This window comes from Odocoileus virginianus, chromosome 21 (genome assembly GCF_023699985.2).
Source record: "Odocoileus virginianus isolate 20LAN1187 ecotype Illinois chromosome 21, Ovbor_1.2, whole genome shotgun sequence".
Taxonomy (NCBI): Eukaryota; Metazoa; Chordata; class Mammalia; order Artiodactyla; family Cervidae; genus Odocoileus; species Odocoileus virginianus.
Window position 1 is genome coordinate 50,530,586 of NC_069694.1, and position 22,895 is coordinate 50,553,480.

Here is a 22,895-nt window from a genome sequence, read left to right on the forward strand (position 1 = left end):
ACATTAAACATGTCAGGGTTACATCAGGGTTTCATCAAGGTTTTAAAAGAACAGTCCAGCATGTACATAGCAAATCAGCGTGGGCTTGCACCTGAGAAGGGAGTTATTATCCCCAAAGGAGGGCTGGCATTGGCATTCCAGAAAGGGGCATTTAATCTTTAACCGTGGACAATCTTTGTTTCTCATCAATGTTTTTTTCTTTAATAATTAAAGCAGATGTACAATGCAAATTTGATACGCCACAAATGGGAATTTTAGTGAACAGTGAATTCAAGTTTAAGTGTTAGTTGCTAAATCATGTCTGACTCTTTGCAACCCCATGAACTGTAGCCCGCCAGGCTCCTCTGTCCATGGAATTCTCCAGACAAGAATGCTGGAGTGGATTGCCATTTCCTCCTCCAGGGGATCTTCCCAACTCAGGGATCAAACCCAGGTCTCCTGCATTGAAGGCAGATTCTTTTCCTTTTGAGTCAGCAGGGAATTCAAGGTAACTCATGTATTAACCAGAAGGACCTCCCCATATATCAGTATGAAAATTTCTTTCATCACTTTCTGTGTCTTGGAAGAATTAATATTCTTGGGAGAGTATGTGTATCCCTGCTTTTAAAAGACATTTTCTTTTTAAAGAGCAAATGAGGAGCACAAAAATGGGATTAAAACCCAGAGGAGGAGCTTGAGGCTTCACGCTGCTGAAACCCAGAACTTCATAACCCCTCCTTCCCTGCCCTCCCTCCTCTTTTCTGTTGAGGGGCATCATGGCGTCAGCACGGAAGTCACGTAGGAAGCAGAATGCGGTTGGTCCTTGAGCAATGTGGGGTTCTGTCGTATGCTTAGTCCTGTCCGACTCTCCTGCGACTCGTGTGCTATAGCCCGCCAGGCTTCTCTGTCCATGGAATTCTCCAGGAAGGAATACTGGAATGGGTAGCCGTTCTCTTTTCCAGAGGATCTTTCCAACCCAGGGATCAAATGTCTCCTGCATTGCAGGAGGATTCTTTACCCATTGAGCCATCAAGGACCCTGATTTCTCTGCTGTCAAAAACCCTTGTATACTTTACAATTGGCTTTCCCCATATACTTGTTTCTTCCATATCTGTAGCTCTGAATCTGTGGATTCAAGCAGTGGGTATCCTGTAGTGATGTAGTATTTACTTAAAAAAAAAAAAATCTGTTGTAGTGGACCCATGCCCTTCAAACCTTGTTCAGGGGCAACTGTACAAGTGAGAATGCTTCTCCAGCCTCAAGGCTCTTAGGGAAGGAGTAATAGATTGGGTGGTGAAAGACCTCTTTCCTGATGTCTCCCAAAAGTAAGATGTGTTTACTTGTGTGAATTTTCAGGAGTCTGGTGGCCTTAGCATGAGTTGGAGAGCAGGGGAGTAGGTAAAGAATGAGGTAGAAGCCCACAGTGGCGATTTCCCAGCAAGGGACAGTTTTATCACTGAGCCTGTGGCAGAGTGGGCAGTGTTTCCTTCTGTGCCTTTTTCCTGCCTGTCAGGACATTTTGTCTTTTGTCTTTCCCACTCATCACGTCTAGTTGCCAGCCCAGTGCCCACTGGCTGTCCCAAAGGCTTCATTTCCCTCTCACTTCACACATCTGTAAGCTTTGTTGTTTAGTCACTAAGTCATGTCCAACTGTTTTGGGACCCCAAGGACTGTAGCCCGCCCGGCTCCTCTGTCCATGGGGTTTTTCAGGCAAGAATACTGGAGTGGGTCAGCATTTCCTTCTCCAGGGGATCTTCCTGACCCAGAGATCAAACTCCTGTCTCCGGCATTGGCAGGCATGTCTTTTATTGCTGAGTCACCAGGGAAGACCATCTGTAAGCTTATGCCTGTGTAAATTCAGTGTTTCCTCTTTCAGCAGAGTGGTCTCAGGGTGGATGAGCTAATTTTCTTCCAAACTGAATGAGAGGAAGGTAGGAGGTGGGGTTGATTATCACTTTTCAAATTGATCCTCTTAGCCCCGTGCCCCGGAGGGAGTTTGAGGGATAGCCTGATAGTTTGAGGGATAGGGAATCTGGTTCTTTTGTCTGGGGGTGAAAAAGGTCCTGAAAATATTCAAAGAGCAAATATGAGTGGAACGTCAAGTCTGAGGAATTAAGGCAAAAGGACTGTGGTGACTAACCAAGCCCAAAGATGGTGACTAACCGTCTTTAGTGGAAGGTGCTTCTGAGTCACCTGTGTTTTCGACAGTGATACAAAACGGAGCACTGTACACATAACACCATGTGGCCACAAATCAGTCAGCTGAGCGCTGCGTCCCACACAACAGCAACGCGTTGCTTCAGCCCCTGCAGGAACAGGTTCTGGAGATGAACTGTCTGTTCTTTTGTTCATTGTGAGCAGAATCCAGTGGGTGGATGATGGATAAGATCTCCAATGTTTACTTTAGTTGTTACACTCCCCTGGCACCACACCCCACTTTCCTACTTTATTTAAAGTAATAAAAAAGAAAAGCAAAACTGAAGAAAATTGACTACTGAATGTGGTTTCAGGCACCAAGTGCTTTTTACTTCCTTTTTTTAAAAAAGTTTTTCACTGAAGTTAGGGCAGGGCAAAGGGGCATCTGGAAGGGGAGGATGCAATCCTGGCTTAATGGGCCCTTTATGGGACTGGAGTTTTTGGAAGAACTTCAAATGGAGTGAAATGACTAAACTTTCCCGGTTTCAAGGAGTTATGTGTGTGTGTGTGCGGGGGAGGGGGAGGGAGGGGAGAAATCCCCAGCACAGAACTCACTGGCACATTAGGAACATAAGGCAAGACAGAACACAATACATCTGTGGGTGAGATGCAGAGTTTGGAGGAGATAATGACTCTTTATTTTTTCAGCATTCTTGTTACATGCGTAGCATAGCAGCTTTAAAGGAGAACAATAAGAACAATTTTTTTTTTACTTTCCCAGTATACTTATTATATCAGACAATGTTGTTTTCTAAACTTCTTGAAAAAAAAAAGGCAATACAACCCAATATCTGTGCAGGTCTCTTCCCTTCTCTGAATACCCATATGTGTGCTAAGTCATTTCAGTCATGTCCTACTCTTTGCGACACCATGGACTGTAGCCCACCAGGCTCCTCTATCCATGGGATTCTCCAGGAAAGAATACTGGAGTGGGTTGCCATGCCCTCCTCCAGGGGATCTTCCTGACTCAAGGATGAAACCTGCATCTCTTAAGTCTTCCACATTGGCAGGCATGTTCTAAGGGGAATAGCCCACCTCTAGCTTTGCGGTACATCCTTACCAGTCTAAGCTGAACAGGGATAAGCATGTGACCTAAGAAATGTTTCTTTGCTGGGGAGAGGGGGTAAGTGGTTAGGGGTAGAGGAAAGGAAGCAATCTTACCTTCCATTGGATGCTGTCCTGTTTGGATATGACACTAGGAACCACGTCATGTAGTATTGTGGATGATGAAGTCTTTTAACCTGGATGATAAAGTTTGTATTCTTGGAAGGACAAGCTGAAAAATGGGAAGAACCTGGATCCTTGTTTATGTTGTTAAGTCACTGAATTTATCAGGTGGTTTATCAGCCCTAGAACTAAGTCATCTCTTGTTCTGTGAAATAATGTATTTTCCTTGTTAGAGTATTTGGACTTCAGTTTTCTATTTCTTGCAGCTTAAAAAAGTTTTAAATTTGTGTATTGATGCTGAAAGTTTATTCTGTATAATAATATTTCCTTTTTTTTCCCCGTATAGGCAGTTTATCATCCTTGGGGTTACTTTGAGACAACTCATATGAACTGGGAGCCTCAGTTTTTCTAACTGCAGAGACGAGAGCAATCCGTTATTTGTTCAACTAAAAATATTTTAGTTTATTATTTAGTTTAATATTTAGTTTATTATTTATAGTTATTAAGCACTGTATTCTAAACACTGTTCTAGAAGCTTGGAGCACATCATGAACAATAGGGAGAAATATCTCCACCCTCATAAAATAAACAAAATGAAGAAACAACATGTCAAATAGTAATGGTAAGGAGGAAAAAAATCAAGGAAAGAGGATATGAAGTCCTGTAAAGGAAGCTATGTTTGAAGTCTTGAATAAGATGGTTTGAAGTCCTGTGGATAAGACTGTCAGGGAAGGTTTTACTGAGACAGTGACTTAATTTTGCAAACATAAGTGGGAGACAGCCGCTGGGATCTCCGAGGAAGAGGGTCTGAGCACCGGCGCTGCGGTGGAAGCGCCTAGCATGCTCAGAGGAGAGGTGAGAAAGCTGTAGGGGCAGTGCTGGGTCTAGCCGCGAAGGCTGTGTGCAGGGCTGATTTTCACCCTGAGTGAAGGAGGGTTCTGTGCAGAGAAGTGACGTGCTCTGACTTCTGTTTAACAAGCTGCTTAATCCCTGATGGCTCAATGGTAAAGAATCTGCCTGCAATGCAGGAGATGCAAGATTTTGGTTCGATCCCTAGGTCAGGAAGATGCCCTGGAAGAGGAAATGGCAACCCACTCCAGCATTCTTGCCTGAAAAACCGCATGCACAGAGGAGCCTGGCGGGCTACAGTCCACAGGGTCCCAAAGAGTCAGACGACTGAGGGTCACAGCAGACACCCCAGGAGTGGACAGGCGAGGGAAGGGAGGTGACTGAGTCCAGTCAGGGGCCTGCTCCAAGGGTACAGTCCCCTTTTCTTTCGCCTTCTTCCTTCCAACAGTATAGAGAACATGAGGGTGATTTGGCCCAAGGGAGGCAGCAGAAGCTGTTGTTGGAAGTGGTCAGATTCTGGTTATAACTTGGTAAAAATAATGGGATTTCAAATGGTTAAGAGATTGAAATTTCTGGCCTGATCAAAAAGGAAGAACTGAATTGCCAATTCTTGAGATATGAAAGAGTGTAAAGGGAGCAAGTTTTGTCACAGACAATTAAAAGCTCAGCTTTGCACATTCTGAGATGCCTAGTAGATCTCCAATGTAGATTCCAGGTAGGCTGGAATCTACATGTTGGATCTACATGTTTGGAATTTAAGAGTGATCTGAGCTGGAGATACATATTTGAGAGTCATGAACATAACTTAAAGCCATTGAGATTAGGACCAATTATTCTGAGAGTTAGTGAAGATAGAAAAAAAAAGTTCCAAAATATAAAAGCCAGGTTGAGGAAAAGGGAACAGTTAGAGACGGAGGAGCGTGGAGAATGGTAGGAAGAAAATTAGGCAATGTATTGGCTGAAAGAGGAAAATGTTCTCTAAGAGTGAGATGGTAGACTGTGTTAAATGCTGCTGAGAGATTGGTAAGATGAAGACTAGACACTGGCCCCTCAAATTAATGACATTGGTGACCCTGGGTGAACTGCTTCATGGATTTGTGAGGGAAACTGGAGTGGGCTTGAGGGGTGTGAAAGAGAGGTGGCAGACAGCAAGCACACGCAGGCCTCTGAAGGTACCTGGCTGTGAAGAAAAGAAACGGGCGTTAAGTAGAATACCCCGTGTAGAAGAAATGATTTATGGCAAGGCGGGGTGGGGGAGACTTGTGGCACCTGCTGGCCAGGAGGTGTCAGCTGGAGGATTCCCCAGCAGCGGGAGAAAGGCCAGGGTGCGGCGTGCAGACAGAAAGCAGAGATCATTTCTTGCTGTGGAGGCAGAAGCTGGGTCCTCGGAGAATACGCCAGCTTACTTTTGAGAATTGTTTCGACAGAAAGGTAGAAGTACCGTAACTACTTCATGCTGCTGCTCAGACAGGTGGTTTATGCCTGCTGATTATTATTCAGACCATGGACACATAGTTCAGTATGCTACTATCTGTCCTCACTGTTATCTGACAAAGACGACCATGGAAACAGTGAAACATCTGTATAAGTCAGTAGAGTTTTATTTAATGAGATCACTCATTCAAAAGGTTGTGCTTTCTGTGTTTACTCTTACATTATATATAGTTTTTATTTATACAGAGATTCAAAACTTCAGTTACTTCAGGCTAAAATTCCTTGAGAATTTCCCCAGAATATACTGATTTACTCCCTTTCATTTTCCCTACTTTCAGCTAGATGACTACATCACTATTTCTCATTTTTCTGCTGCAACACTTGAGTATATCCTTAGCAATATCAGTAAAACAACATAAACAGGGCAGCTCATAGCAAAATAAAAGAGTTATATACACCTCTAGGTAAGGAATAACCAGAACATTGGGAATATTAATATCAGTGATTGGAACAATTACAGCTGCTGCTACTTAATATTATCCACCAAATATTATTCTGGGTACTCTCTATCCATTATCCTTAAACCCTCACAATATCCTTTTTAATTGGTATTTTTTCATTTTATAAATAGGAAAATGAAGGTCCAGAGGGAAGAGGCAACTTGCTCAAAGACAACAGAGCTGAACATTAAATCCAGGACTCTACACTGTGAGTTTCCCATTTTTGGTTTGCCCACAGTTCAGTAATTATTAACATCATCTCATATGGGTTCACAGATAGAAACACACAGTTCTTGCCTATAGAGAAGACGCAAAGATGTATTTCCAAAACCAAGGTGGTCGGCAGGAGAGGTGAACACTAACTCTGAGGCAAGTATTGAGAGAGAGCGAGCTTACAGCATGGTCCAGGGAGGGTTGCTGGAGGGGATGTTATTCTAAATTGAATTTCAAAGAACGAGTATGAATTATGTTGAAAAAGTAGGGGAAAAATATTCTAGGTTAGAAACAAACCTTGTGTGGTAGGGCTTTTAATAAACTGAACAAAGTTCAGTACTTATGTACACTCTAAGTTGGAGTAACAGGAGATGAGGTGCTTGCCTGAATATTGGCGATGATGATCCAGAAGTGTTACACAGTCAGATGTCAGATTTGCGTTAAAAGTGGCAGCGAGCTAGCGGCCATTAGGAGGAGGGCATGTTCAGAAATTTTTAGGACTCGTGTCTAGTGCTTTGTTTTCAGAAAAACTTTCCTAGGAGAGACTGTTATTTTGTGCACACAAATAACAGTAAATTGTCATTATCACCAAGTTCATTCTTAGAGGGGAGCTCAGTTCAATAACTTCATCTTAATGTCAAAGGTGAATTCTGTAATAATAAGACCATATAGGATGTGTGGCTGTTGGCACTAGCCCACCTCACACATGCATAAATAGAGTATCCCTGAATAAATAAAAGTGGACACATTGTCAGCAGAAATCACAAATTTATTAACTCTTAAATATATCAATCAGTCATTTACCATTATGGCAAGAAATATATACAGTGTCCCATGGTAAACTGCAGTGTTTCAAAATGAGAGAAGATAATAAATGTGTAATTCCATTGTGGTGGAGAGAACAAATCACAATTTCCTCACATCATAGTGTGGAAGACAAAATTGATCTACAGTAATACTTCAACACCACATGCTAAAAGTGTAAAAAAAAAGAAAAACCTCTATACCTAATATTTTTCTAAAATACATGTATGCCACGTATAGCCATTTCACAAAAAGGTAAAAGAAATTAAAAAGGGAAAAATGAGGCCATTACTTTTTCACAGATCTCATTGGCAGGTTAACATGGCTCAATACATTTACTGTATATATTTAAATATATATTGTTTTAAATCGTGTAATAATTATCAGAAAAGCTTCAATCCATCTACCATACGTCCACTAGTAACAATATCTAAGGTGATTAGTAATCAACACAGAAATGTGAAATGAGAGAAAAGAAGGAGCGTTGATTTTTTTTTTTTTTTTGCTCTGCTTTAAAAATAGGCTTCTGAGGATTGTGAATTACTGCTGTTAAAATAAGGTTGGTGAAGAGACCGTGCACTATAAAGCATTTTGGGAGGAGAAAAAGCCCCACAGGAATTGAATAAACAAGGGAAAATGAGAAGCACAAAGAAAACAGGGACGTTTCCCTTTTCTTTGTTTTAAGCAGGAAAATCCTAACTCCTAGAAGGGAAGTAATTTTACTCCAACTTGAGAGTAGCTACAAAACCATGAGTCATAGAGATAGAGTTCAAAACACTCAGACAGGCCTGCAGTGTTCTCCATCCTCTGAACTTCCGAAGCCTAGCCAGTGATCACGCAGGAGGGGCGAGGCAGAAGAATGTGCCTCTGCACAAAATCCAGATCCACGACCAGCTGGGTGCTGCCTGGCAACCGCTCCACTCAGTAGGACACGCTGCAGGTACATGAGGAACCTACTTGCTTTCCTATAAGTTTAAACGGTTCTAATACCTCCAGCTTAGTTAGGATCCCTGTGTCCAAATTAGAGCAGAATTACAAACCTTTGAGCTCTTCTTGACTTCATCTCTGTGGGCCCTGAAGATGCTCAAAGTGTGAGTCCAGCCACCTCCAAGAGGCCTCAGTTTTTATTTTACCTTCATTATGCATTTTTCACTTTTCTCACACTACTAAACAGGGGGGGAAAAAAGTAAAGCATGAAAAAAAAGATACAAAAGGAAGCAAACAAAGTGATAAAGAAATAGGATAAAATGAAGAAAAAATTTAAAAAGCACAGGTTTGAGAAAGGAACAAAAAAATTCAATTCGGCAAATTTCACCAGAACAGTGCGCGTATACCCTAAAGTTGATCAAACTTGTCAGTGATGTGAGTTTTTCCAGTTTATGTAGTTTGACCAAAAAAGACAGGACTTCAGATAGTAGCAAACCCACTAATTCTCACTTCCGCATTCATGAATGATCCAACCCACTTTGTCTAACAGCAACACAGCTTTCAGTGAAAAATCATCCATTGCAGTCAGGATCACACTAGGAAACTGAAGGTAATTTTTTGTTTTTTGCCTTTTTTTGTTAAACAAGCTAAAACAGATGAACAGCAAAGAGTTTTCAAAAATTTACTTTTCTCTTACAAACTGTCATTCAGAGAATGGTAATTCTGAAGTCTGTTTAGTCTTGGCATAAATAGAGAAATCGGATGACTAGATTGTACTCGGGAATATTGTGGAATTTTTTTTTTGCTGACCTCCCCCTATTGTTTGCCAACAATGACTGAAGTTTGCACGGAACATCCCCATAGCTGAAGTGTAAACAATGTATAGAAGGAATCTATGACAAGATGATGCATCACACAGGCATTACACAGAGGACCTTCGCAACTTCATGCACTCGGAAACATGCATGAAGAGGAGGAGAGGACGGCTCAGTGTTACCATCCAGGTGCCTTGAGAACAGAGAACTGCAGAAGTGGCACTGTTGATGTTTAGCTGCGAAGAGAGAGGGGAGACATAACCTGTTTTATGAAGTATTATCAGATTGCTTGGCCAAAGATGAGGCGAAGCTACAATTTTTATAGCTAAGTAACAGACTGAAAATACTATGTATAAGAGATCTTTGCTTGTGGCCGTTAAGAGAGAAAATGAATGATGTTAGACAATACTGATTTCCTGCATTAATCTGTCAATTTGTTCACACAGAGCAAAGCTAAAAATACTCAGGCTGCAATCACATGATTAAATATACAATTTAAGCATTCATGCTTACCAGATAAATTAATAAATGAATTGTATTATTTAGTTGAAAGAGACTAAAAGTTTAAGTTCATCTTTTAGCTTGTCACTATTCTTAGACTCTACTGGATGTCTACCCTAGAAGTCAATTTTACAGCCTCAAGAATAGGGAATGTGGGATGATTACTATTTAACCAGAGGTCTTCTTTCTTTAAACCAACAGCTGGGAGCACTATTTCTTCCAAGCTTGGACAAAGTTCAGTGCTTTCAATGGGGAACAAATTCACAACGCTGCCACACGTATCTGAATCCTTTCAATCCAAGGTAAGAAGCCAGTCTTAAACAACACAGGCATGAATTTAACTACAGTCAACTTTCAATTATCCTCTGGAATTACTTTGTGAGTTCTAAATTTCAGCCTGACTTCCTCCTTGTGGTCAAATACCATTAAACTTGGCCAGGCACAGCAAATTAATCTACTTATTAACCTTAGCTAAGTGTAGGACAGGAACTGTAACCTCTTGAAAGACAGACATCAAAGGATCCTAGAGCCAGATGTAAATTAGATCTGGATAATTGAGAGTTGTCTGAATTGACCCAGGTAGAATTGACTTTTGACATGAGAACTCCACAATATTTGAAATGCCATGATCTGTATGCTGAAGGTAGGGTCTTTTCAGCACTTATTACCTTGAAAATAAGGGTTATGCTACACAATGTTGCCAAACGTTAGACTCAAGAGCTCATGCAGAAATGCTACGGATTTTCAAAGACCTTTTATGGTTTTCATTGACTATAATGCAAGAAAATATCCTCAAAGAGAGGAAAAACAGCCATGCAGCTTTTCAGTCAGCTCCAATCACAAAGTATCACGGAGCAGGATGTTACTTACAAGACCCATATGTGAATGGTTTTCAGGCCTTAGATGTTTTGCCACAAAGAGGTGCTTCCTGAGAAGTTTTCTTTCCCATTTGGAATACAAGGTGGCCTATTAAGAGAAGCCTCACTTAAGCCACCTGGCATAAAATGAAATTTTCTCAAGCAGGCTCTATCCATAAACACTGCAGGGAATTGTAGAAAAACCTAACCTTCTAGTACTGAATGAATGTAATCCCTTTTGTAGTAGTTGGCAATTGGTACTGTACCTCTTTGGGGTAAAAAACACAGAAATGCACAAAGATAGGCATCTTCATTATTGTTACATTTCTCCTGTCTTTTAATTATATATATATATATATTTTTTGGGGAGGGAGTGAATTTCAGCCTTTCTTTTTTTTCCTTCTTGACCCACTTTTGACAAATCCAACAGTGATACATAATAAGGCTAAACAGAAGGCCATTTGAAAACCACTGTGGTAGGACATTATTAAACTAAGACATTTTGCTTCTCTGGAGTGCATTGAATGGCTGTTTGTGTGGTTGTGACTACCCGTCCCAAGGCCCCCAGATATGAACAGGAGAGAATCTGAAATGAGGTCAGCAGCTGGCTGAACTTCTGCTGAACCTGAACACGCCTTGTCCTCATCTCACTACACTTCCCCTTGTCGCTGGCTGCAGGCAGCCTTCTGGACCCCCAGTCCTGGGCCCCAAGGAGCTAGTGGCTGGTGCTGCGCTTTTCCTCATGCTGCTCCTTCAACTTGGGCTGTGTTCCCTTTGTTCTTTCTATTTTTCCAAATTCCACTCCTCACTTAAGACTGCTCAAAATTCTGTCTTCTCTACAAAGTATACTTCCAACTTGTTATAAGCAGTTTGCTGCATGGGTTATTCATTCCCTTCTACTCTGAAGTTGATTATGAACTTTTAGTTTTTTCTTTGGTGTTGGTGATGTAACATAATGTCTTTCATCTTGCGTTTTATCTGGCACAAGGTAAGCACCTAGATGATATAAATGTCTAGCTACTGACTGGAAGAGCAAACATGACCTTTGAGGTAGAGTGGTATAGTGAGAAAGGTGCTGAAATATGTAACATTACTTGCATTTTAAATGCTGTTTCATAAGCTTCTCCTAATATCTTTAATAGAGCACCAGTAGAAAAATCTATGAAATGAAGCTCCTTATACGATACAGTCACCCCATAGTATCTGTAGCAGATTGGTTTCAGAGCCCCCAAGGATACCAAAATCTGCAGATGCACAAGTCCCTTATATAAAATGGTGTAGAATTTCATATAACCTGCACACATCCTCTCGTGTACTTTAAATAATCTCTAGAGATTACTTGTAATCACTAATACAATGTCAATGCTATGTAAATCATTTACCTGCAAGGCAAATTTAAGTTCTGCTTTTTGAAACTTTTTGATCCAAGACTGGTTGAAACTGTGTGTGAGGAATCTTTGAGTAAAGACGTTTGACTGTTTTGGCCATTTTAGAAACTTTTTCCTTCCACATCCCCGTCCTTTGCCAATATCTGACAATGAAGTTGTATAAATTGTTTACCTTATTACATGAATTCTCCCTGATTTAACCCTATCTAAAATGACTGTATACTTTCTAGGGCAAGTTTCAACCAACAAATAGCTAGTCTGATCTTTCCAGAGAATTATAGACTGATTCTTATGAAACATGGATTCCCACCAGTATAACTAACCACTAGCATTAAAGAACAGATGCCAGGCTATTAACAATGCAATAGGAACAGGCGCTGACCATGGGCTATTAACAAGGAGGCTGACAGCTGGAAATATTTACTTGATGGGCACTGTTGGTGACCCCGAGCGATGAAAATGAACGTTCTGCCACTTCCCGTCCCGGCGGTGCCACACGCGTGTCTCTTCCGACTGCATCGTTTTCGGCATCCCACTGCCATCCATGTACTGGGTGAGCCTAATGTATGCGATGCAGGCAGCGTCATCGCCCACCAGGTGTACATGAGGGTTCAGGATGATGGTGTGGATGGGTTTATTGCTTTTGGACAAAGCTGAAAGAGAATATGGAAAAGAGAACTTAGTTTCTATGCAAAGTAAACTGAAACCAGTAATAACTTCACTTGGGACCAATAAATAGAATATCATTCATCCATTCAACTATTCATTATTGCAAATAATTGAGTGCCTGTACTGTGCAAAGTATAAAGAAAAAGATCAGAAGTAGATACAGCCATTATTTTCTTTGTGGTTAAATTGTACGCCACTCAAACTTTGGGTGAAAAAGCTGGAGAGGCGTAATTACAGTGGGAAGTGGTTAGGAACAAGCCATCAAGTAGACAGAGGTGGAGAAGGGCTGGCCCAGGTGCGCGGAGCAGTTTTTTTCCAGTAAAGGAACTGCGGGGACAGTTGACAGGATATCCTGTGGGCTAGTTCTTTTTTTTTTTTTTTTTTTGCTAGTTGGTAAAGTACATGGGGCAAGGGAAATACATCATGTCTTAAGCATGGAGACTGCTATCTTCTAAATAGGCTGGCCATAGGGTGAATCAGTTTCCGCATCTCATCCAGTAGTGGCTTCTTTATTTGGTACAGTCCATTCTAGCAGTCCAATTACAGTTAGCCAGTAAAAATCCAAAATTTGGTGTTGGCCATATAGCCTGATTCTGATCCTCTAGCTCTCTCCTTTGATTGAGCAGTCCTCATTAGGCTCCAGCCTTTGTTGTTTTGACATCTATTTATTCTGACTGTTCAATGACTAAGAGAGATGAAGATTTAGTGCAGATATTGACTGATGCTACTCTTTGATCACTAAAACAGGCAGAACTGTTTTACCTGTTATCCAAACATATCCTTCATTCCCAGGAAAGGTCTGAATTAATTACTTACTGCTACAGTCTGATAAAAAACAATATCCCATTATTATGAAGATGTATTTATGGAGAGTAATGAAGTGCAGTGTTATGCTGAGGTAGGTTACAATATTAATGGGTTCATTATTTTACTACAGATGAGGTGGTATCAAGCTAGTCTATTGAAGAAAACATTATGACATGCTGTCAATCACAGCATGAAACAGAATATAAGAATATCTACTGAAGTTTTGTTAAGGCCAGTTTACCACATAATTATCTTTGTTTCCTTGAAAATATCTATTGCATATAAGAAAAAGCAATTCATCGAATGTAGAAATGCATGCCAATGCAAATATTCTTGTCAATGCTTATAATTACTGGATGTAAACCTGATTATCTGAATCATTACTATGATTCCTCTTTAATTCATAAAAATTTCATTGCAAAAGGTGAATTTACTCCCTGCATCATGCAAACACCTTATACCTAATGCCTTTGGGAGAAGGATAAGAGGAACTTCTATTTTATACTTTTTTTGGTGACCTGAAGGATTTCTGCAGGAGTTTCTTTTATCACTTTCTCTGAAATGTGGCCATTTCATCGATACCATTAAAACTCTTGTACTCTGAATTGAAATATTTACCTCATTACTCATCTTCATATACATTTTTACCTTGAAAATGAGCACTACTTATTATTCTTGAAAGCACTCTTCTCTATGGCAAATATTCTGGCATGCTGTAATTTCTCTTATTTTTTCATATAAACAATGTTTTGAAAACCTGAAATTTAATTATTAAATTTTAATTTTTTAATAATTAAATTAAAAATTAATAAATTTTTAAGTATTTATACTTTTTGATAACTCATTTTACAGCTTATATTATACATTTACTGGGACTTCTATGGGGTGTATTTAATCACCATCACTTTTTATATAAAATTAGGTATTTTTCAAAACATATCAAAGCTTACGGCTGTTGTGATTTTTTATTTCAAATTACAATATTATGATGTAGGATGCTGGACTAAAGTAAGAATGCTCATTGCAGGAAAGAGCCAAAGAATCTAGAAATTCTGGAGAAATTCAGAGAAGCTGGAAAAGGCATGATATTCAAGTAAATGTACCATTTTCAAAGTAGAATCGATGAAAGTCCATCCCTTCCACTAAATTACCCAAAGCTTCGGGTTCAAAAGCAGTAAGGCCTGGGTCACAGATTTTTCTGTAGGAAAAAAAAATAAAATAATGAGTTAATGTATTTTGTTGTTCCACACATATCCATTTCTAATTTATCAAACAGTCACTGAAGGAAAGAGTCTTAAAAAACACTGCAAACAAAGTTTGTATCACAGGCCGGGTTGAAGAGAAAACCCTAAAAAAGAATTGCAGTGACCTCAGATAAGGAAAAGATAATACAACCAGTTCCAGCAGCTGATAATCTACAATGCTTTAGGAGTTTCCTTCGAAACATTTCTAATTTTTAATTTGCAAGGGGAATTCTCTAGGCTTTCCCCAGTTTTTATAATTCCCTAGTTTTCTAGTTGTTATAAGTTTATTTTTGAAATGCTAAGTCCTATAAAATAAACTTTGCCTTGGAAATTAAAAATTTTTGGAATAATCTGATACTATCTACATTCATGTGAATGGTCATTTAGACTGATGTGAAGGTAAGTATTTTCTGGCAATGTCCTCAAGACTTAAACTTTAAATACAAGCTTAATTAACTTTTATAATTGAGAGATTCAGATGCACATTAGTTTACTTTTTAATCCTAGGATCATGATTCAAGAAAAAAAAAAAAAAAACATTTTAAATATTCAGGGAAAGCCAAAGGGCTTTCTTGAAAAAATTCAGCAAAGAATTTGTTAAATACCTACTGTGTAGCAGATATTCTTTGAAACAAACAACAACTAATACTGGAATGGAAATAAACACAAAGTGCCCAAAACTCAGATTATTTATCTGTGAGATAGGAAAGATTTAAGAGAAAAATCTGAGTTTCACTTTCTGGAGTAAGAGTTTTCCAGGTACGTGGAGAGGGACAGGCAGACAGGGCGGCAAAGACCGTGCCGGAGTCTGGCTGGGGAGTGATGTGACAGCCAGCAGATGCGCTGAGGATGGGGGTCTCTGTAAGTCCCATGGAGACAGCAGAGAAAACACTTCTCGGTATTGTGCGATCAAAGTAGGCGTCTTAGAGAAGGCGCCTAAAATCTGGATTTGAAGAATTTAGTAGTTCAGAAACTTAGATAAAAAGAATGCATACTGAAGGATTTTGGACCATTAATTTGGTGAGGCGTCATCTAATTTCCTACAGAAATTCCCCATGTGGGAGATGAAAAGTTAAAACGGTTTTAACAAGAATACAAGTTTTAAAAAGATCATTATGGTTCTTAAAAGTACAGTTCATGGAATTTTCGAACTGACTTTTTTAAAGAATACTTTTAAAGTAGAAAAAACTCTTTAAAGCAAGATATCACAGTGGTTTATTCATTGTGGTAAAGAAAGCCTCAGGTGCGGATAGGGTGGGAGTGGGTAGAGATTTTAAACACTCAGACTTCCTGGTGGGCAGGTATTAAAGCTCAAAGTTAAATATATATAATCTCTAAGAAGCAAAATGGCAAGAACAGTGTTCCCATGGTAACAGGACTTGTTTTCTGCCAGGGGCTATTATTTCTCTATAAATAAGACTTTTGGTTGTCAACATTAGTGAATCAAAATTTTTTACTACTTTATATCAGCACCAAAATCATCTGAGAATCACTGTGCTATGATGGATCTTTTTACCCAACCATTGAGTCAACATAGTTGAAAACTTAGTAATGTGTTCTTTCTCTCTGTTTCTATGTAAGTAAGTAATGTATGTCTCTCTCTCTCCTATCACAGGCTTTGGATTAATAAAAGAGTCACAAACTGCTCCTTGACCTATGGGGGTGCATGCTCCAAACAGGTGTTCTGAAGACCAGCTGACAGCTTTACTGATACCTCCTACCATCCCCAAATGGGAGGTGCTCTGCGTTAACTACTGGGCCTGAGTGTACAAAACCAAGCCAGAAGACAGGAAAAGGAATTAGTGAGCTGAGGAGCTGAATTATTTAAAACACCCTATTTTAAAGTGTCTGAGAATATAGCAAGTGCTATATTTCGCCACTTCGGCCTGGCTGACAAACTCCACCATTCCACAGGGGAAAGCTATTGACATATTTTTTTAAAGTGTATTATGTTTGAGGAATCATACGGATCTAACAAAGTTATATCAACCAAAAGAATAAAAGAGAGCTGGTCCTATGGTTCAGGATTCTAAACAATTCTTTAACAACTATTCAACTGTTTAATTTTCTAACAACAAACAGTATTTTTTAAAACTCCATTTCTTACTATTTCTTTCATTCTAATATATTCTTACTAGGTCATGTTAAAGAACTGATACACACACACACACACACATATATGTATATACTCATGTTTGCACACACATTAAATTTATAAGAGGCAGTCCTGGGATTAATTTAGTTCTTATATTCAGTTACTGTCTTCCATACTTTATATTTGTTTATCTATTCATAACTGATAAAAAATCTTTTATATAAAACTTGGAAAGAAGCAAAAAAAAAAAACCCCCCCAGTTTCATCTCCCAGAGGCAGTATCTTTTGTTCACAATTTTTGTCCCTGTTTAAAATTCAAAATCCATGCCCCTGTTAAATTTTTATAGCTAGAAATACAGGGTTAAAGTAGTAATTTGGACCTTTATAACTTTTCTGGTGTATAATAACTAATTGTAACCCAAGTCCCAGCCGCTGCCACCACCATGAAAGTGTCCCCATCATATCCCGTCAGGCAGAGGGCAAGCCACTGGGGTCCTGCAGTCTGCTGCCCTCTGTGGTCAGCGGGGGTTTTATCCCTGCTCATCTGAGGGGCAGAGAATCTCCTACATTCAGATTTGCACTTGATTAGTGGGCATCAAGATGGTCTCATTAGTTTGTCATTTATATTTCCTCTTTTGCTAATGGTCAGTTCAGGTCCTTTACCTATTTTTCCATTTTCCAATCTTATTGTCTCAATATAAATTAATTTTAGGTACATTTTACAAATACTTTGTTAGTTTTATTTTGGCTTCAAAAAATTACAATAGGTAAGTTCTCTCTCTAGGTAGCCCAATCATTTTACTTTCTCATTTCTGTGAGATGAAGATAAAGTTCAGCTGTACTGGATGTTGCCTCCTGACTTCTCTCTGTCCCATCACCTCTGCAGAACTGAGGAAAACCACCCCTAAGCCCAGATGCACTTTTCCTGTGCTTTCCCGTTTCTTTTGTTTTTAACCTCATGGACTGCTCTGCTTGCAAAGCCTTCTCTCACATGGAGATGAGCTCTGATAAAGAAATCCCCAATTTTCCTGTCAGAAGTCTAATCTCTCTCTGCAATCTTTAAATACGCTTGTTTCTCTCCTGGGGCACTTAAGTCATTTATACCTTGAAATGAAGGTATCAAACCTACCTACTGTATCAAACCTGGGTTGAATATACATGAGGTCAGGTACACTGAAGAATGCATTCATATAGAAAACACTTAGTCATATGCATGAAAGCAAAATAAATGTGCCTCTACTCACGTGTAAGCTTCAAAGTCCCCATTGTTGATAGCTTCGATCAGTTGTTCAGTGACTTTGATAATCTCTTGCTTTCGTGCTAAAGGCAAAGACAGAGAATTGGGTGAGAAATAAAGGGTAGAAGCCATATAAGATTATTCTAATGATACTATTTTCCTCAAACAGGGTACTACCCATTTAAGACATAGCCCTCTCAGAATCATGGTGTTTTCCTCTATAATCTTGCTGCCCAGAGCTCCCAGATCAATGTTAGGTCCTTGTTCCAAGAGCCTGGCAGAAACAGTAGGAAGCTGTTCTCGGGTCCTACTTCAGACCTAGAGACTCACAGTGTAGCCGTAACAGGACCCGAGTGAACAGGTTCATGTTGGGGAAGCACCACTACATCCCCTTTGTTAGGAGACGACATTCACCTGGAAGGTCAAGGCTGTATTGTTTTACAAATTAGTTTTTATTATCTTCATCTCAACATGATTGAGTTTATGAACATTTTTCTCTTACTATTAACAACTGTGTTATTTAAAAAGACAGTCTTAAAGTATCATGTTACTAATACATCTTTCTTCATAGTATTGCTGAAATGCATTGAGACATTCAATTTATATAAAATTATTATTTTACTGTTTAGCTCAACTAACTCTATGAAAGGGGATGCTAACACTGTAATTGCTATCATGTGTAGATAAATGGCCTTCCATAAACTGTAAATTGGAAAAACAGTGTATGAATTAATGCTATGGATGGAGCTAGAAGCCTTCCTGTAAGCTGTCAACACTGACATCAAACATGATTTGCTTCTATTCCTAGCCCACAACTGGTAAAATTGTTAAAATAGTTGACTTGGCTCAAATTCCACCTATTTCATCTGTCTTTTCCTTTTTTGGAAAGCCTACTTTGTATTATTTGGCAATTAAGGATATACTATATACCATGACAATTTCTTTAGTTAAATTATTGTTGTAAATTGTTACTAAACTTGGTTGACTCTCTAATGTATTCCTAGTTAGATTAAAAGCTCCCTGTGGGCAAAGAACATGTTATTTCTTTGTATCCTCTAAAAAGCTTTATCCAATGTCTTTAATAAAACGGATGCTCAATAAGTTTGTGAATTTGGCCAACTGATGTTGAAAACCTTTTCCTGATTTCAGAACATTATTCTCTTACTAATGAAATAAAAGCATGAAATATTTTAAAAATTAAATTTCATTGAATTTTAAGAACATTGTGGTACTTCCTTAAATCACTGGATGAGGGTAATCACAAAAAGTTATTTCCACTCTACTATAGTGAGGTAATAAGGCTGCTGTTCATCATAGAAAAAACTGAAGTCTGGTTTTAGTTCTTACTGATTAAAGGCAACCAGTTTGCATTTTTAATGAATCCGATCTTTTTAAAGTACATTCTTAACCACAAACTTAAATGTTTATACTCACTTTCAAAACTCCAGGTTATCTAGGTTTAAATATTCCTTATTTAAAATAAATGTTCTGTAAAAACTAATGACTTCATTGAGACTATATGAGACTACCTTATAAAATATGGTTTCTTGATAAAATGGTTACTAACAATGTCAAGGTTGATAGTATAAAAAAAATAATCACCATATAGGGTAGATTCCAAAATAAGAGTTTCTTAGTTTCTATACACACTTAAAACTTTTCTTGCCCGTGCTCTTTTGATGAATGAATAGCTATAATATAGCAAATATGAAAGCATACTGACAGGAGGAGTGTCAGGGAATAATTCTATAACACGACGGTGCCGGTGGCACATTCTAGCTTAAATTTATTTAGGTAATAAGTGATTCATCTGTCTCTGGCCTCAACAGTGTGAACATTTGGCAAAAAGGCATGACAGCTGACCCGATTCCAGAATATACAGGACACTGGTGTGGGGAGCTCAGAAAATGAAATTAGGAAAATGTGACTATGAAAACTTACTCCTTGTATTAAATCCTCGTTTAAAACTAATAGATTCCCTAAGACGCTGGGTGGCTAATCAGTAAAAACTATAGTTTAGAAAACAATGTCAATTTTTTAGAACAACAACAAAAAAAATGTACGTAAGATCACTGCCCTTTGAAGAGCTTCATTAGGCCAAGTTAGTTTACACAGTGTGAGAAGTTCAGAGTCACTCTCTTAAAGTCTCTGGATTCCTTCATAAGCATAGTATGGTATTAGAAACATGGGGTGTGCGTGGCCATGTCTCACTCTGAACAATGTGCAAATACTAGCTCTTCAACAGTTGGTATCCCTACAACTGGCTTAATCTTCATCCTGCATAATCAAAGTGACACAAATTGCCTTCTTAGTTCTTATGTTCAGAGACAGTGGTGCTGGAGCTGGCAGGACGGCAGATGGGAGGTGGCCAGGATGCCTCTGTGCTGCATCATCATAAAAACAACGTGAGGCTCTTGGCTTGGGAGGGGCCTGAACTCAGGAATCTTTAGAGTGCTGATTTCCCTGGAGCAAAGGCGAGTGAGTCAGGGCAGCACATGACAGCTGACTCTTTAAAGGAAAGCAGGAGGCTGGGGATGAATCATTTGTATACAGTAGTCTGTTGTGGTTGGAATGGTTGCCACAGTGACTTAGAGGAAGATGAAGGGTTTGGTACTAGCCAGGTCTCCTCTCCTCCGCAGTGAGGCTGAGGGATGATCGCCGGGTGAAGCGCGTCAGTGCCGCTGTTCTGTGGGGAGGGCCATTCTCTAGCCCTCCCTCTCCCTGAGAGTAAGTGATGGCCACCATGGAAGTCCAAGTGGGGAGATCTGTGATGTGTCCCTACACTAAAGGTGAGGGAAGACTGTACCAGTAAGGTGTTCCCTGAATACCCGAGGCTTCTACCTTGTGGCTAACCATTTAATCACAGGGAACTGATTACCAAATCGTTTTATTGACAGAATTGAGGTGCTCAAGCCTATACCCACAGGTCCTAAAGGAGACTTCCAGGTTCCTAGGGGAAAGGCAGGAGAGAAAAGCAAATGGGAGAAATATTCCAGATCCTGAGTACAATCACATCCTATGCAATTCTGCAAAAGAACTGCAAATAGCATCATGTTCCAATTCATATTTTTTCGCTCTTTATTGTTCTAAAGAAGCCTGGAAGAGTAAGATAAGAGTGTGAACGGTCCAACTATTTAAAACAAAACAAAACAAAAAACATCTCTGGGAACTGAGAGTGATTATATGATAAAATAACTGATAGATTTCAACATTTCTCAAGCAGTATGAGATCTGAGCATCATGACAGTTCCCTCAGATACGCAGACAGATGTTACCCCTCTGGTTAACAAAGAAGTCGGGAGTACAGGTACTGCCCAAAGCCACAGCGTTTGCTGATTACTCCTTTATGCCATCTTGAAATACTCCTCTTTTTTTCACTTCTCCCAGCTTTTCTTACCAATCATCTGATCACAGCATCTCACTCACATTTGCCACATGGACTTCAAATGTTTCAATTCCTTTCAAAAGGCATAGTCTGAGGCCCTCTTACCATATACTGTTATCCCTACAGTTCTGTCTATACCAGTGCTTTAAACTGCTGAATATCCCATGACTCCCAGATTGTTACTTCTAGACTGTTCCTCTAGGTCTGTAAGTCAGCGCCTACTTTGGAATCTCCATTTGGATATCTCAAATGCATTTTGAACCCAACATACCCTAAATTGAGCATATGAATTTCTGTCACCACAAACCTATTTGCTCTTCCAGGGACCTCATCCTGGTGAATGACAACATCATTCATTTACACAAGCCAGAAAGAAACCTATGAGTCATTTTTGATTTCCTCATCCCACCTCTCCCAATCCAGTAGTTCAAGCCACATTGAGTTTTCCTTTTAAAGGCCTTACACATTAATCCACTTTTCTTCCCATCACTCTGGTACAACCAACCATCATTTCTTATCCAGAATAAATACCTAAAGAGGGACTATTAAACCTTGACAAATCTAAACCAGGGAAGTCCATGTGTATATATGTGTGTGTGTATATATACACACACAATGTATACAAGTATCCAGTGGAATACTACTCAGCCATAAAAAGGACACAATAATGCCATCTGCAGCAACATGGACGGACCTAGAGATTCTCACACAACGTGAAGTCAAAGACAAATGCCACATGATATCACTTATGTGTGAAATCTAAAATATGACACAAATGAGCTTACCTATGAAACAGAAACAGACTCACAGACATAGAGAACAGACCTGTGGTTGCCAAGGGGTGGAGGAGGGATGGATTAGGATCTTGGGATTAACAGATGCAAGCTGTTATATATAGAATGGATAAACAAAAAGGTCCTACTATATAACACAGGGAACTATATTCAACATCCTCTGATAAACTATATGAAAAGAAACAGGGAAAAGAATGTATACACATTATAACTGAATCACTTTGGTGTACAACAGAAATTAACACAACATTGTAAATCAACTATAATAACTTGAACAAATATTTGTTCTGTTTAACTACTACTTCTACATTCACGGAGTTACTGGGTACTTGCCTGCCAGAGACTTGAAGGACATGGAGGTTGAGTGACTTGTTCAAGTCATCCAACAAATTCAAAAGCTGTGCCAGGACTGGAACTTTATTTGGCTGAGGTGTTGTCTGCTGTTTAATTCACTAATCTATGTTCCTTTCCAACCCACAGTGCCTAATTCAATATTTTGAAATCATAAACTTAAATGAACCACCTAAATGCCTTTGCACTTTCTCTGGCAAGGTGACTGACAACTTAATTACTGGGCCAGAGTTGTAATTAATTATTACACCAATTCAAAAAAATTGGGTGTCCCATGGTTTGTCTTTTTCCATACTGCCATTAACAAAGATAATGGTTGGGAATAGTTACTATCTTAGGCAAATATACAAATTAGGATCATTCTCATGCTCTTGGTAGTTTTACACCTGTGAACTCAGCTATGTTTGGAGTTTCCTGTGCAATTAACAGCTTGTTTCTTGGTCACTGTTTTTTTTCATTTCACTAATTTCATATACCCACTCCAGCGTTTTTGCCTGGAGAATCCCAGGGACGGGGGAGCCTGGTGGGCTGCCGTCTAATGGGATCACACAGAGTCGGACACGACTAAGTGATTTAGCAGCAGCAGCAGCAGCAGTTTCATATATTATTAACAGTTGGGACAGTAATTTACATTATTTTGGCTTTTAAAATCAAAGTCAAAGATTTGGAGTTGATTGGTTTAA

General features: G+C 39.3%; 1 protein-coding gene and 1 long non-coding RNA gene across 32 annotated transcripts in view; one reads left to right on the forward strand and one right to left on the reverse strand.

Annotated features, from left to right (window-relative positions):
- Window positions 1-16,367, forward strand: part of LOC110143000 (uncharacterized) — a 93,858-nt gene extending 77,491 nt beyond the window's left edge. Inside the window, exons 1-4 of one of the 4 annotated variants that reach the window (XR_002315465.2) lie at window positions 3,059-4,197; window positions 6,257-6,333; window positions 9,587-9,687; window positions 15,966-16,367. This is a non-coding gene — a long non-coding RNA (uncharacterized lncRNA). Of the gene's footprint in view, window positions 1-3,058; window positions 4,198-6,256; window positions 9,898-15,965 lie in introns of those variants that run through there. The other 3 variants (XR_011482546.1, XR_011482547.1, XR_011482545.1) reach the window with 3 other exon arrangements.
- The window catches only part of CAMK2D (calcium/calmodulin dependent protein kinase II delta), a 303,590-nt gene continuing 287,781 nt past the window's right edge, over window positions 7,087-22,895 (reverse strand). For 17 of the 28 annotated variants that reach the window (XM_070452353.1, XM_070452351.1, XM_070452366.1 and 14 more), the window contains 5 exons: window positions 17,690-17,765; window positions 14,210-14,304; window positions 12,055-12,283; window positions 10,256-10,351; window positions 7,087-9,120 (listed from right to left, as the gene is read on the reverse strand). In XM_070452353.1, the coding sequence (XP_070308454.1) occupies window positions 10,285-10,351; window positions 12,055-12,283; window positions 14,210-14,304; window positions 17,690-17,765 (467 nt within the window). In that variant the 3' untranslated portion in view covers window positions 7,087-9,120; window positions 10,256-10,284. Of the gene's footprint in view, window positions 9,121-10,255; window positions 10,352-12,012; window positions 12,284-14,209; window positions 14,305-17,689; window positions 17,766-22,895 lie in introns of all 28 variants that reach the window. The other 11 variants (XM_070452368.1, XM_070452374.1, XM_070452365.1 and 8 more) reach the window with 2 other exon arrangements.